This window comes from Rhinolophus sinicus, chromosome 8 (assembly GCF_057876585.1).
Source record: "Rhinolophus sinicus isolate RSI-liver-muscle chromosome 8, RSI-T2T, whole genome shotgun sequence".
NCBI lineage: Eukaryota > Metazoa > Chordata > Mammalia > Chiroptera > Rhinolophidae > Rhinolophus > Rhinolophus sinicus.
Window position 1 is genome coordinate 66,233,277 of NC_142508.1, and position 16,182 is coordinate 66,249,458.

At 52.6% G+C, this 16,182-nt stretch overlaps 1 protein-coding gene across 8 annotated transcripts in view; it reads right to left on the reverse strand.

The window, feature by feature from the left end:
• Positions 1-11,827: 11,827 nt before the first annotated feature.
• Positions 11,828-16,182, reverse strand: part of BEAN1 (brain expressed associated with NEDD4 1) — a 36,736-nt gene continuing 32,381 nt past the window's right edge. For 6 of the 8 annotated variants that reach the window (XM_019755167.3, XM_019755140.3, XM_074314780.2 and 3 more), the window contains 2 exons: positions 15,009-15,159; positions 11,828-13,970 (listed from right to left, as the gene is read on the reverse strand). In XM_019755167.3, the coding sequence (XP_019610726.1) occupies positions 13,631-13,970; positions 15,009-15,159 (491 nt within the window). In that variant the 3' untranslated portion in view covers positions 11,828-13,630. Of the gene's footprint in view, positions 13,971-15,008; positions 15,160-15,255; positions 15,495-16,182 lie in introns of those variants that run through there. The other 2 variants (XM_019755181.3, XM_019755190.3) reach the window with 2 other exon arrangements.

Consider the following 16,182-nt stretch of genomic DNA (forward strand, 5'->3'; position numbering starts at 1 on the left):
GTTTTTCCCTTTCAGTTTTTCTTTCTGCCCCCTTTCATTTCCACCGGAGCCCTCACGTAGATGAGAAGTGCCCCTCTGCCTAGGGAACAGTCAGAGCCCTTCCTGGGATGCCCACAGACTCCGCCTGTCAGATCTGGGCAAGGATGGAGGCATTTACCACTCTGAGAGCAGGTAGAAGAGTTTTCTGAAACCAGTCTACCCCTGGGTGCTGTTGAATCTGGGCCACCTCATTTTCCTAGATCCCCGGGGCTAGAGGGGGGAGCTCACTTCAAGTGCACACGTATCTGAGAATGAGTAAACTCATCCCCTTGGCCTTCGCCACCCTTGAAGAGTCAGTTATTAAAATAATTGACAAGCCCTTGGAAATGTCAGCCCTTCATTGCTGAGTCTGATACCAATGATACCTCCCAGGTGCCTCTGGGCTGTGGCACTGGATTATTCATGGGACATCCCATGGTCACTTGTTCAGCTTTCTTTTCCTAATAACCCCAACTCCACAGCTCCCCTAAGGCTGGAGTGAACTTTATGTTTCTCTGGTTTACATATGATGGTGAACTCGGCCAAAGCTGTCGTTAAACAGAAGCTAAGAGAAAGCCAGTCTTGTAGAATCCGGAATGGGTGTTGGCATTTCCTACTGACTTCTTGAATGCCTACATTTCTTGGCTTTTTCTTCTTCAAGACCGGGGTCTGTGGAACACAGGTGTTCTGGGGGATGACAGTAGGTGTTCTGAGAAAAGAGGGTTGTTCTGTAATCCAGGAAATTTGGGAAACACCACCTGGGTACTGTCTCTGTGATGGACATGGTACCTGTACATTAGCCTACTTAAAGTCAAGAATTCCTGTGATAAAAACACCTTTTAAACTTTAAACCGGGGACTCTCAAACTCATTTGACAGTAGAACCCCTCGTTAGGGGAATAATTCCTTAGTAATCTCCAGAAGCACTAGTGTTCTTTGAAACACACATTGGGAAGCACCGTTTTCGGGGACCTGTAGCTGCTGGTGACTCCCAGCTCTAGTGCCCCTTTGGGATTCTCTAGTGCATGGTTCTCCAGCTTCAGAGCCTCTGCGCCCCCTGAGGGCCTATTAGACCACAGGTGGCCAGGCCGACCCCCAGAGTGTCTAATTCAGCGGGTCTGGGATAGGCCTGAGATTCTGTTTTCCAACAGATGATGGTGAGGCTACTGGTGTAGGGACCACCCTTTAAGACCCACCTCTCTGGATTTACGCTTTCTAGAATTGCACACCCAGGAGTTCAAAGAAACCTGGGCTCGTTGTTGAACCTCCTGTGAGCAGTGGTTATCTCATCTGTCAAATGGGAGCTTTGCCTCTCAGAGCTGTGAGGATAACTGACCTGGCATATGGAAGGGGCCCGGGCCAGGGCCTGGTATGCAGCAAGTGCCCCATAAATGTTAGTTCCGCTGATGTGCCGGGGGAAACTGGGCGGAGATGCAGTTGGTAAGCTCAGGAATGGTGGTCACCGTGGTACCAGCACTTTCCATCAGAGCGGAGGGGATGCACATGCTCATCAATTAATCTGGGACCGTCTTGACTGACCTGTTCAAGAGGTCACAGGCCTGGTTGAGGCTGAGCCTCGGGACTGCACCTCTGTAAAATGCCTCCGGATCCAATAACAGAGCATTGGACAAGCAGATGGCCTGCCTTTTTTAAAAAATGTCCCCATTTCTCATGGGACTCTGGATCTGCACCTGGCGGGCTATGGCGTGAGAGGGAGGGCTGGGAGAGACACAGCTGCTTCGCAGGCTGTGGGATCCGCCTCTTTTTGTACCAGTGAGGCGCTGGAGTTCCTTACACAGCAAGCTGATGGTTTTCTAGTGTGTTGTCTCCTTTCTTGGCAGACCTTCCCCATGGGCCCAGGTGACCTCTCACCTGCGTGTTCCCTAATGCACAAAGCAGATTTATCTGTAGCCTGGGGTGGGTAGGTCTTGGCAGCTCCAGGCTCATCTTTGGAAAAGCACAGAAAATGAGCAATGACCAATTGCTAAGTTTTAAATGAATCTTAACTTTTGGGATCCACTTGGCTTTGTATATGGGGTTTGGGCTTTGGGGTCAGAACATGGGCTGGGATCCCCATTTCCCTGGTTATTGGCTGCGAGACCTTGGGCAGGTCACCTCACTTCTCTGGTCCTGTTCCTTCCTCCTCTAGACACTGCAGTTCTGTTTTTCCCCTCCCAGGGAGAGGGGCTGCATAGACGAGGAAGGTATGAGTTAAATGAGTGATGCACATAGAGGGCCTAGAGCAGTACCTGGCTATTTCCTGTACCTTCAAACTCCTTCCCTTCTCTGTCCTCGGCTAGAGAGGCAACCAGACTTTTTTACTTTCCCTGGCAAATTTCCTGGAGGGGGAAGCTGTGGGTGGGCTGCTCCAAGCCAGGGTGGTGGAGAGCCTGCTTTTTCATTTTCAAAACCTGCTTCTCCATCAGGGCTATGGGGGAAATATTATGTCAGCATCCTCTCCTGCCGTTTGCTCACCTGGGAGTCCCCAGGTGATCGGAAGCAGACCTTTGTTGTCTCCATGCCATCTTACAGCCCTTTCCATGCATCAGACCTGTGCCAGGCTCTGTGTTGGATGCCAGGCCCACACCGCTGAACAGGACAGACATGGACGCCCCCCTCCTTAAGCATTAGCTCATCAGAGCTGTTTCCACCCTGAAATATCCTTAAGAAAATCCACGTGGAGGCAGGAAAGCCCCAGCAGCCTCAGCACTCCCTTCTGATGGGGTAAAAAATGCACTCCAATTCAGTAGTGTACCCCAAAGAATCTGTGAGACAACCAACACAAACAAGATTTCAGTGATACAAAATTAACACATGCAAACAATCAACAGAGGTTATAATGCTGGTGAAAATCCCATTTGCAATGTTAACAAAGAAGATGAAATACTTTGGAATACATTTAACAAAAAATTTGCAAAACCATGCAAGAAAAATGTTAAAATAATTCCTGAAAAGACACTGAATAGACTTGAACAAATGTAAAGACATCCCATTCTTGGATAGGAGGACTCAATATTATAAGCTGTTAGTTTCCCGAAGTTAATTGATAAATTCAGTGCAACCCAATAGAAACATCACGGGCTATTTTATGGAGTTAGATATGTTAGACTGAAGTTCTTATAGAAAAACAAACCTGCAGGAATAACCAGGAAACCACTGAAAAAGAAAAACGGTGATGGAGGACTAGCCTAACCAGATATTAAAACATACGGTAAAACCTCTAAAATTAAAACAGTGTGGTACTGGCACCTAAAGAGACAAATACCCCAGTGGAATAAAGAGCTCAGACATAGACCTAAGTACATGTGGAAACAGTATCTGATGGAGGTGACACCTCAAATCATTGGGTTGAAGATGGTCTTTTTAATAAGTGGTGCCGAGATAAATGGTGACCATTTGGAAAAAGATAAAAATAGATCCATACCTAACATCACACCCAAGAGTAAACTCCAAATGGTTGGAGAGCTACATGTAAAAATTGAAACCAAGGAGTAACAGAAAACATGGATGAATTCTTTAAAACCTTGATGTAGGGAAAGCTTTATACCTCTGATTTAAAATCTAGGGCCAATAAAAGATGAATAAATTTGACTAAGTAAAAATTTTAAAATTTGTGTGACCAAAAAACACTGTAGACAAAAGACAATCAACAAACTGGAAGAGAATATTCACAACATATATCACAGACAAAGAGCTAATATTTCTAAATATCCATGAAGATTCTTTAAAAATGAAGAACAAAGGACCAAAAATCCAATAGAAAAAAATGAGAAAAAGATACAAGCAATTTCCAAAAAGATGTAAAAATGGCCCATAAACATGAAAATACTCAATTAGAGAAATGCAAATGCTGTGATCTAAATATTTGTGTTCCCCTCTCCCCAATATTTATGTTGAAAACCTAATGCACAAATGGTGGTGTTAGGAGGTGGACTTTTGGGAGGTGACTAGGTCATGAGGGTGGAGCCTCATAAATGGGATCAGTGCTCTTATAAGAGACCCCACAGAGCCCCGTCCACCATGTGAGAACGCAGTGAGAAGTCGGCAGTCTGCAGCCTGGATGAGGGCCTTCACCAGAAGCTGCCTGTTGTGGCACCATGACCTTGGACTTCCAGTCTCCAGAACTGTGAGAAATAAATTTCTGTTGTTTATAAGCTATCCAGTGTGTGGTATTTTGTTATAGCAGCCCGGACAGATTAAGACAGCATTAAAAGACAACTGATACCATTTCTCACCTGCCAGACTGGCAACACAAAAAAGAGAAACAAGCATAAAGAAAACCCGTATTTTGTTGGTTGATCTATGAGGAAAAAGCACTCTCATAAATTGCTGAGGGGAGTGCAAAATTTGTACACCCTTCTGGAGAGAAATTCGGTAACACCTAATGGCATATGTACTTATAGCATGATCCAGCAGTCCCACTTCTAGGATCTGATACATACTTTCTAGGATGAAAATATATATGCACAAGATTATTTATTGCAGCATTGTTTGTAAATGCAAAATATTGGAAACAACCTCAAGACGGTGTATCCACACAATGGAGTAGTACGCAGCTGTAAAAAAGAATGAAGAAACTCTCGGATATGATTTCCAGAACATACTGGTAAGTGAGAAAAAGCACCTTCTTGGGAAACAAGGGTGTCCGGTGCAGGACAAGGTCACTGTAGCAAGCCAGGCACTCCTTATTGTCCGAGTGTGTGCTGGCATGGCGCTGGGGATCCAAGGGGACCGGCTGGGCCAGTGAGGGGACTGGGGGGTGGTTGATAGCTCAGGCAAGCTCAGGGCCACAGGCAGAGAGCTCTGATCGTCAGGGCCTTGGGCCGGGGCCCTCTCAGAACCCTCCCCTCAGAGGGGCCTGGGCTTTCTGGAGGTGGTGATGGGTCTTCTCCAGCCCTGCTCTGAACTGTGCCTGCAGTAGGGCCTGGCCGTGTCTCTCTGCCAGGCCCAAGCACCTGCCTGCCCGAGGTTCCGAGAACAGCCTGACATGTGGCGCTTGCCAGGAAGATCTCAAGTACCATCTGCTTGGTGTCTTCCTCGTTGACGGCCTGGATCAGCGAAAACTCGGCCTTGGAGGTAGCCATGTAGCCCAGCCCGCCCAGAATGGTCTGCAGTGTGTGTTCAGAAAGCACAGGCCACACCCAGTAGGCAAAGTTCCCAGTGTATGTTTGGAACAAACAGGGATGTTTATTAGAGGTGGGACCCATCTCAGCACAGTGGCTGAGATAACGCTAGGCAGGACCAAGGGCTGATGCCCAGGGGTACTGGAGGCTCCTGAGAAGCAGGTAAGCCATAGCATTTGGTGAAATGGAAACCTCGTCCACAATCATGTTACCCCCGCCCCATTTTACAGAAGGGCACACTGAGGCCCAGAGGCAGGACTTGTGTCTCCAGTTATGCAGCAAGAGAATGACCGAGCTGAGGTGAGGCCCCAGTATCCTGGCTCCCGACCCAACATTCCTGGCCTGGAACCAGAGAGATTAAACCTTTCCAGTGGCTTTTCACAGCCAAACTCCTTCCCTTGTTTATTAGGAGCTCATTGGTTCTTAGCCTTTACAGAGGCAGCATAGCCTAGTGGTTATGTAGGAGCTGCACCGCCTGAGTTTGCGTGCTTACCGTCTGTACTGCTGATGAGCTGGTGACCACCGAAAATTACATTGACCTCTTTCGCCCTCAGTTCCTCCAATTATAAAACGGGACCAAAGTCTGTTGGCATGATGGACAGGCTGTTTTCCCCAGAGGCAGAGCCCTTGCCCCTACCCGGACACCCTTGCTCAAGGGCACGGCAGTGCCCACCTTCAGGGACCTGATTTTCTTCCTCCAGGGAAACAAGGAGGTTGACAAAGATTAGCTCCAGGAATTCTAATGCCCATACCAGTTCGTGGCAGACATGTTGGGCAGGGCTGAATGCCCCCTGGGAGTTAGTGGCCCCCAGATGAGGAAGGGCCACGTACTCAGAGCTGAGTAGGGGCCGCTGTGCTGGCTGCCCGCCTGCAGCCCGAGCCTGGCCCTCGCCTGCCCCCTGCCGGTAGTAGCTGATGAATCACCCGGGAGAGTCGCATGGCGGCCTTGCCTCGCTTGGCCTGGAGGTGGGCGCTGCTCATGGTGGCCCCGAGAAGCTGGGTGTGGAAGAGTCCTGTGGGTCTCCCCAGGCCTGGCCTCGGCTCACCAGCCTCTGTCCCGCCCCCGTGCTCAAACAGGAAGCTGAGGAGGAAGTTGTGATAGCAAAAGAGAAAGCTGCACATAGCACAGCCTTGCCACTGCTTGTCGCTGGAGGGCTGAGATCTGAGGGTGGCGGGGCTGTGCCCAGCTCTCTGTCCCCATCTCCTCCCAGTGGAGCAGAGCTGAGGTCAGGCTCAGTCCTCACCTTGTCCCCAGAACAACTGGGAAAGCAGGCATATCAGCGCCTGCCTCTGCAGCAGATGGTGTCCGTAACTCTCAGCCACTGCAGATGTCACTGCCAAGGTTCCTCACTTCTCAGGCTTGGGAGTGCTCTCTGGCTGCAGGAGGGTGCCCTGCCTGTGTGGGGCCGGCTGCAAGGGCCAGGGACTTAACACCCATGGGCAGCCTTCACCCAACCCAGGAGGGGCAGTGCATAGAAACCCCAGCTGCCTGCCCTCTTCACGGCAGTTCTGAGGTATGCTCAATGCTGTCTTTCAGAGGGTCCCCAATGGGATCGACCCAGTTGTCACAGCAATAACCTGCTCATGAATGTCCCCTTTGTTGGCTCTTCTCCCTCCCTTGTCTTAGTTCCAGATTCTGTCACTGCTTCCTGGATCACCTCCTAAGTAAACTACTTATACCCAGATATATCCTTTTATTAAGGACAGCTTTGGGGGGAACTGACACAGAACTAATCACCTGGCACTCTCCCATCTGCCCTTGTTCCTTCCACTTGTCACCTCCCTCCGTCTTCCTTCCCCCCTCCCTCCCCCCTCTCTCTCCTCCTCTTCTCCCTCCCTCCTTCCTTCCATGTGGGTCCGCATTTCTCTAAGTATGCTCCACGAGGAGCACTTGTTGGGGGTTCTTAATCAGTCTTATGGGAGTAATACTTTCCTCGGCCAAATAAATAAATATGGGAACTGTTGGGTTAAGTAATGTCCTTTGGGTTCTTGGCTTCAGGACTTCAGGGTCCCTTTCAATGGCCTCGTCATTGGATGGTCTGGTGTTTGGGGAAGTGCTGTCCTTGAGCAGCCAGCCTGTGCCCCTCCATGCCAGTCTGGGGGCTTCAGAGGCAAATGAGATAAGGTCTCTGCCCTCAGGCAGCTCCTTCCTGAGAACCCAGTAGGACAATCCAGGGTAATCGCCTCATCTCAAGGTCTTTTACTGAATCGCACTGCAAAGTCCCTTTGCCATGAAAGGTACATATTCACAGGTTCTGAGGATTAGGAGCTGGACATCTTTGGGGGCCACTCTTCAGCCTGTAACACCAAGTCTATCTGATATCTGAGGCCACGCTTCTTCTGTGACACCAAAGATTTATAAGCACCCCGAATGGGAGTGCCAGATTTGGGGGTCAGGGGAGATATACAGGGTTCCAGGCCATTGTGTTGTCTTGAAGGGTAGGTCACATGCCAAGGAAGGGGTAGGGGTCTAGTTCTGTCTCTCTGTCTCTCTCTCCTGGGCCCAAGCAGATTTCCTCCCTGAGGAGAGGGCTGGAGTATCTCTGTTTTTTTCCCTATCAATAACCAAAGTTTCACAAATGGGCACACAATTGACTCTTCCCCCACTGATTCTTCTCCTGCTTTGGGTTACTTACTGATTTAACCACTTCGTTCATTCTGGATGCCCTAGTCTTCACTCTTGGGAACGCTGTCATGCCTGTGAACGGCCTTCGGTGCCTGGCTCCCCAGGGTGGCCCAGGATCATGAGGGGGAACTGGGTGGGGTGCCTGGAACCCTTCCCTCTCTGCCCTCTGGCACTTGGGTCAGCCCTGCTTCTCTAGTTCCGGCTTCCTCCCCATTGGAACACTGTAGTCTCCTGGAACAGTTGGAGATGGTGGTAATTGCATCATTCACACTTTGAGGGCCCTCAGGGGAGTGGCTGCTTTAGTGAGAACCTGCGTTTTCTGCCTGCCAGGGTGACTACCATGTTTCCCCGAAAATAAGACCGGGTCTTATATTAAGTTTTGCTCCAAAAGACGCCTTAGGGCTTATGTTCAGGGGCTGTCATCCTGAAAAATCACACTAGGGCTTATTTTCCGGTTGGGTCTTATTTTGGGGGAAACACAGTAACTCTGGGGACAATACAGGGGGCAGGCAGAGGAGAGGGGGCACTGGAGATCTGCAGGGGCTGGTGGGGGGTGGGGGTCCTGAGCCCAGAGAAGGAAGGAGTCTGGCTGAAGCTCACATGGTGAGCTGATGACAAGCAGGGACAGCCAGGTCTGGGTCCCAGCACCCAGCCTTCACTGACAGCCGCCCCTGCTGTGTAAGGCTTATGAGCTCTCTGCAGAGCCCAGGCTCTCCGAGGCAACAGGAGCACAGGGGTGGGGTGCTCCCTGGGAGGGGGCTTCCAGGTCTGGAACTCAGCACTTACTGTCTTCAGGGCTGTGACACAGGGAGGAATCTGTTTCCTTCGGAATTGAGCTGAATATTTCTGCCATTTGTCCACTCCTAACCCCCAGCCCACCGGGCCCACCACACAGACAGAAACCGCGTGGGCCCTGACTCTGGTTGTCCAGTCTGGCAGGGATGGTTCAGGCACACGGGACAGTCCAGAGAGGGAAGGGCTGGGAGGAGGAGATGTGGGAGCCCAGGCGGGAAGGGCCCTCGACTCCTGGCCTTGAGCCTCAGGCCTGATAGCACAGATCCTACCTTGGCTTTTTGCCCAAATGTATGTCCCTTTTCAGGAATGGAGCTATGTAACAACCAAACTATGGGTAGTGGGAGTCTCGTTGTCCTCAAGTCACAGAGTGCCCTCCCTGTGGACCTTGGCCAGGTCCCCCAGCTGGAGCTGGCGTCTGTGGCCTCAGTTCTCCCTGACAGCGCAACTGTGGGAAAGAGCCAGGATAGATTCAAGATGGTGGCCCCATGAGTCAGGTGCCTTTAGGCCCTGCTCTAGGCTGGCTTTGACTTCTCATCTGCCATGGGCCTGGTCAGCAGCTACCCACGCCTTTCCTGCCCCAGCACCTGCCCTAGCTTGCCAGGTGGTCACTGTGTAGCCCTGGCGTGGTGTGGTCACTCAGACTGAGAGCTGGTGGTGGGGCCTGGACCGTCGAGGGAGTGGGCAGAGCTCTGTCCTGGGTGTGCCCGTCCTCCCTACCCGCTTCCCTCTTTGCTTTGAAGAACCCATTCCAGGAAAGCCTGATTTGGCTTTTGCTCCCCCTGTGGGAGTGGGCACATGAGACTGCTCCCCAGCCCCAGCCATTCACAGAGGGTCAGGCATGAGTGTGTGTCCAGGCCATTTCTCTCTGAGATTTGATATTTGTTCTCTGGGAGAGAGAGTGTCTCTTAATTTTGGATCAGCCAGCGTACCTGGGGCCTCCACAGCCATTGCTCCTGTGGGAAATGAAAGCAACACGGCAGGCAGTAGAGCCAAGAGAATACACCTGCCCATATTCCTGGACTCCCTGGATCCAGCTGCACCTGAAGTGGGAATTATCACTTGGACAATTTAGGTACATGAGCCAATAAATTCCCTTTCTTGTTTAAGTCGGGTTTCTGTCTCTTGAACTTGGATAATGGGGGTAAGGCTCAGAGCCTGTCAGGGCATAGAAGGTCCCCTTTTCAAGAGCGGTCTCCCATAGTGGTGCCAGCTTTGTGGTGGGTCGTGCACCAGTCAGCTGTGGGGCAGAACAGGCAGCCCCAGGACTCCAGGAGTCAGGCTGGTGAGGATGGGTAGTTGTGGTGTGGCTGAGGCTGTGACCACAGGCCTGAGAACCTGCAGGCCTGCGATTCCTTGGAGAGGCTGAGCAGGCACAGCTGGGCTGCAACGCTGAGGGCAAAGGCATGCCCAGCCCCCAGCCCGGAAATACTGGGCCTGACCCATGTAATTGGTCCTGATTGAGAGAATTCACCTGGGCTGGGGGAGGTGCGATGTGAAGTGAAGCAGCGCAGAGCCCAGGACGGATGGTTCACGCTCTCAGACGATGAAGCTGCCGGCCCTTCCGCCGCTCAGATCCAGAACCTGGTCAGTCATGAGCTCAGTCACTGAGGGTGACACCTGAGTGTGAGAGTGGGCAGCCTTGGAGTGTGCATGTGGAACCTTTGAGTGTTTAAGGGCTACTAGTGTGTGTACAGCGAAGCTGTCTGAGCAAGTGCATACAAAACCACAGGTGATGAGTGCTGAGCGATGCTACATTTGAGTGTGTGTCGGGGTGTCTGTAGGCACTGGGTGTGAGAGAGTCCTTTGTGTGTCTGTGAGGGTGGCTTGGCTGGCGTGAGCCAATGGATGTTCCGGGGGGCGGCTTGAATGGCCATCCTCTATCAACCCTCCTTCCTCCTTTTCTCGGCGATTCCCGCTGCTCACGTGTAGTGATGGCTGTTGGTGCCGTCCAGGGACTGTGCCCATGCATGCTGGCCCAGTGGAAGAGTGTGCTGACCATTCTTACGGCCTCCTATGCCAGCAGCTGCAAATCCCCTTTCTGAAGGCTTTCTCTGGCCAGAGGAGGCCACTCAGCCTGCACAAGGTTCCTCCTCGGCCCCCACCCCTCAGGTCCCTGGTAGAGAGAGGAGGTCAGTTGCGTGTGCAGAAGGACCTTGAATGTGGTGCCATATGTGGACACAGGCTGTGTCATGCACGGAGGAGGCAGGAAAAGCTGAGTCTAACAGTCCCTTGGGCCGGTGGGATCCTGAGAGTTTGCTGTCAGAACTGGGTGTTGGTGTGGGGTGGTTCAGGCTGGGGTACGCACGTGGCTGGATGCCATCACCATAAGGCTGCTACATTCATTCGCAGGATGAGGAGCCCCAGAGCACGGAGGTAGCACCTGAGCCATGCACAGTGGTGTTTAGGACAGAGGAGTGATTGTTTTGCATCCAGAGAGAGGGGTACTTAAGTATCATGCTGTGTTCAGAGATGCTGGGGGAAGGAGCTAGTCCTGAAAATGGAATGCTTGAATGGGTTAAACCTCATGGAACATCCCAAAGGTGGAAGACAAGTTTCGTCTACAACTATGAGTGGCCATGGGCAGTGGATTCGAAAGTGTGAGGAGGCAATTTGCTCCTTCTTCAGGGGCAGACTCGTTTGCTTTGAACAGTGGCAGCAGGCGGCCAGCAGGTGGCAGTATGGGCTTGGAACAGGGCTAAGGGTTGTACCTTGAGGAGGGCACCCCACTTTGGGGGCACTTGAGGACCTAAGACTATGCTAGCGGGTTCTACTTCAGTTCAAGTGGGAGGGAAGGATGACAGGGGAAGCGAACCAGCCTCTGTCAGCCAAGAGGTCAATGACCAAAATCATGGTCTTATGGAGAGCAGAGGAAGGAAGATAATTTCTGCAGAGGGGAGAAAACAAGTCATTTCAGTCTAATTACAAATTGCCCCTCTTTCCTGGTAATCAAAGCCATCAGGGCGATAAACCAACTGCTTGAAAAGTAACATGTACAGTCCCTGGTATTCCCGGAGTTAAGTCCTGAAGTTCATAGCCTGTCTTGGTGACATTGACACAGGCCAAGTCTCGGAGAAAGGATGCTGTGTCCCAGTGAGGTTAAAAAAAAAAAAGTAACTCTTGTAAGAAACCACTACCCAAATATCCGTGTGAACAGGAAATGACAAGGCTTCAATGGCTGCTAATGTTGAGAGGAGTAACATATTTTCAGTTTGCTACTGTTTCTGTTTCCTTGCAAGTTTCAGATGGCAGAGCCAACCCAACTCTGATAATGTTACTCTTGCAATATTTTTATTGATATGATATATTTACTTTGAACACAGAAAAGATACATTGTTGCTTATTTAGCGCTTAATCCAGGAACAAGTAAAGCTGTTCATCCTCAAACACTGATGAGTGCGTAGGGATTTCTCCCCACCCCCAGCACGCTGAGGGTTGCAGAAGCAGGACGCGTTAAGAGATTTTCATCCCTGGAATGCAGTTTAAAGGCGATACAGTACAACAGACAGATATTTTTTGCCTAGAAAACAGTAAACCACGAAGGTGGACAGAACTGCTTGTAAACAAGGTCCCTCCCGGGGTGGAGTCAGGGGCTCCAGGTGCTACCGAACCTCTGGGCGGATTCCTTTCAGTTCTGCACCAGAAGCAATTCTATTTCTACAGAAAATAAAATTCACAATTGCCATCCTTGCCACCCCCCTCTTCTTAAGAAAGTGATTAGTGAATTGTTTTAGCCCTTCGTTGGAGGATTTGGTGTGGGGGAGAGGATGGATGGGGGGTGTCCTTAAAGGATGGGGGAGGGAGGCAGAGTAGATTTGAGGACTCCGCTCCCTGCCGCTGGTGATGCTGGCGGGACACTCAAAGATGCTTGGCCGCCACCCTCTGGCAGACTGGGTCTTCAGGAATCAGCTGTTACCTGCACGGTCTCTGATGGAAACTGCCTGAATTCATGGGCCAGGATTGGAGCCACTCTACAACTAGGCAACCCCACACATCTCCCTCTGTGGTGCCCCTGGCTGCGAGGCTGAGATGCAAACACTGGTCCTCTTGCAGTGGCACGGAGCGGCTCACATTGCCTTTACTTTGCCTCTGCAGACACCCGGGAGGGCAAGGCCAGAACATGTCAGCTCAATTCCCAACTATGAGCCACCCCCCAAGAGGACAGCACCAACTTCTTGGGTCTGGCTCCAGCCCATTCAAGCTCAGGCCACAATGGTCATCTATCTGGGCACGTACTCCTCTGCCTCAGAGCCTTTACCTCCTTTGAAGACGCTCAGTCGGGGTAGTGGTTGGACTGATGTGGGGACAGCTGTAAGCTACCACCACCACCACCACCGCATGCCCACCAGGGGCCCTGTTCATCACCTGGGGCTTGGGATGGGGGCTTCTGAGATAACTCCGCTAGCACCACCAGACGGAGGGCACTGGTTAGGGAGAGGGCAGGGCGGGCTGTGAGGGCCTCCAGGTTGTGCCTGAGCCCCCAGACCCGTGGCCCTCACCCTGTAAGTGGCAGGGTGGTAATGTGGTTCTTTGCCCTGTAATTGAGAGAGAGGTACAGCACATAGCTGAGCCTCACTGAGGCCTGTCCCACCAACTGGGAGGACAGGCTGCCCTGTGGGGATGAGGGGGGCAGGCAGCTGACCTGGGACGGTCGAGCAGTTTCCGGACGAAGAATCAGAGTTTGGGCACAGCCTGCCAGGTGAGGGCAGGGGCAAACAGGCCCGGGGGACGGTGTGGAGAAAGCCCCAGTCTCTTCTCCACCTGTCTTCACAAAGTGTTGTCTACAGAGTCATAACTCACAGGCTGGGGAGGGGGCTGGAGGTCGAGAGAGCTTCATTTGTAATGAAACCTTCACAGATGGTTGTGTGGGTGGGTGGGGACTTGTGTGCGTGCACATGTCTGCACACATGTGGGGCATGTCCGGATGTGTGTGTACACATGGCGTGTCAGTGTGCATGTGTGTACACATGTGTATATTTGCACGTGGGAATGCTGTGTGTGCGTGCGCATGCGCGTGTGCCTGGACGACGTGGCTCAGCCCCAGGGACTGGCAGGACTTGGGCAGCCAGCACTTACACAATCCTCTCTGGGCTGGAGATCGGGGCCCGGGTGGGGCTAGGGGGGCCCTGGGAGCTCCACGGCCCGAGCTCTAGACCTGGCAGTGGCAGCAGGCCCGATGGAGGGTTAGCCCTACACACAGCCTCGTAAGAGGGAAGGGTATCCATGGAGATGGTGCGGAGGCCACTCTGGCCCTGGATCCTCTGTGCCTGCTGGAATCGGCCCGGGCTGCCACTGCTGCCTGCGTCCGGGAGGCCGTCCAGCACGGGGCAGGCATCGGTCAGCGAGTAGGGTGGTGGTGCATCCGTGGGGATGTACAGTTGAGTGGCTCCTGGCCCCACACACTCCTCGTAACTACAAGAAAAGGGGCTCACTCAGGGCCCTGTGGAACCTGGCCTGAGGGGTGGGCACAGGGTCTTTCCCCAAGAACTGAGGGCCTCTCCGTAGTGACAAGCTGCCCTGGCATGAAGGCCAGGCCTCTGTCATGCTGGCTTCAATGAAACCCCGCTACTCCCCAGGGAGGGGCACCGCAGAACCACTGAGACCTGGACTTGGGTCCTGACTTAGCCACAATGTTCTGTGTGAACTTGAGAGAGTGTCACTGAAGGCTGGGTCTCAGATTGCTCAGAACAACAGCAGCTGCTAGTGATGGAGGATTTCCCAGGCTGGGCACGGAGTGTGGTGGTGGGAGTGACCTCAGGCTCCAGGCACCCCTTGGTCTCAAGTCACTCCAAAGTGGCTGTTCCAGGTTTAGGAAGGAGTCCTTGGGGCCCCTCTGAACCCATAGATTCAGGGCAAAAAACCTTCCTCTGGCCTGGGAGAGAGCAACGGCACTGCCCCTCCCAGGGGCAGGGGGGAGGGTAAAAAGGGTGATGGGGAAGCTGTGTCTGTTCTGTCAGGCCTGAGGAACTTCTCGCAATAGGGACGTGATGAAGGTCCTGACCCCTTTTCTCTTTTCAAGTACTAACTGGTGGGTAATCTGCCTGAGGGTGGCCGGCAGGACAGAACCCAAAGGTCCCCAGAGAAGAATTCCTCAGTGGGACAGGGCCACCTGATGGACGTGATGACCCCTGTACCCGTGGATGTGCTTTGGGCTTTGGGGACACATACTAAGACTCAGGGGCCTGCACCCTTCACCCCGCCCCTTCACCCTAGCCTGAAGGAGCTGAGCTTTTCTCTTCCTTATCGAGTGTCTCCTGGTGACATCTGCTGAGTCACACCCTGCCTCATTGGGGACCTGTGTGGTCAGGAGGGGTGAGCAGGTGGCCACACCCTCTGAATCGATGTTTTCTGCATTTATACCATTTAGGGAGGTGTTGCTGTTTCCCATGGGGGGATTCGTGCCTATAGCCCCATCCTCTTATGCCCTCCTCCCCCACAAGGCCTCCTTACCCTGGCGGAGAATCTGGGTACAGGTCTTGGGGCTCTATGGCATCCATTTCCCCGTCAGAGCTGAGGTCCAAGGATTGGGACCAGTCCTCGGCAGAGCTGCAGGCATAGCGCATCCTGTGGCTTGAGTGGCTGTACATATACCCATCAGACACTGCAGGGAACACACATGCCGCCTGGGACTCAGGCTGGAGCCCAGGAGGGTCCCCAAGTGTCTACCTGAGGCCACCGAGACTTCTCTCCAACTCACCATCTTGCTCCTCACCAAGCACAGATCCCCTCAGTGACAGCCCCAGAATGTAAGCACCAATGCTGTGTGGGCATGGGGTACCTTTGAGGAAGCAGAGCTTGTCCTATCCTGGTGGGGCTCCCAGGGTGGTGGGCAGCCTGCCCTGGGGACAGCCCAGTACTGAGCAGTGTGTTATGAGCTTTGATAGAGGAAGTACTGAGGCTGTGGGAACAGAGCAGGCCTGACCCAGCCTGGAGGTCAGGGAGTGCTTCCTGGAGGCAGGGCTCCCAGAACTGAGTCTTGTCTAGGAATTAGCCAGGGGAAGAGGGGCAGGCCAGGCAGGCGGAACAAAATAGCTTGAGCCAAGGAGGGAGGGAGAAAGAAGAGTGTGGTGTGAACAGGAAGCTTTGAGCTGTGGAGAAGGGCTTGGCCATGAAAAATGGGCAGGAGTGTGTCAGGGAATGAGGGCTGCAGAGGTCTCCGTAGTCAGGCCTCCTTACTCCCCGCTCCCAACCGCACACTATTCCCATAAAGTATTCCAGAGAGAAAAGTGGCTTCTATGATGAATCCTGGTGACTCCATACATTGCATTCTCTTCTGAGTTTTTGACCACATTGGCAAATCAAAAGCTCTGAAAAGTCCTGCAGCTGAGAAACACATTTAACTGTGCTGCTCCAGCATTTGACCACAGAATCTCATTGTCTTAGACCCAGTGACACTGCTTAGGAAATGCTGATGGAGCACAGTTTTCTCATTCTCCCGCTGAGGTTCAGAGAGGCTCAGCGACTTGCTGGAGGTCACACAGCGAGTTATTGGTAGGACCAAGGGCAGCTGGATATCCTGGCTCCTCCACCCTGTAAGCTGTCCACCTCCCAGTTTCTGGCAGGACTCAAAGGGCCTGGAGGACAAGGGGAGCTGCAAAGATGGCTTCTCCCCTCAGAGAGCAGT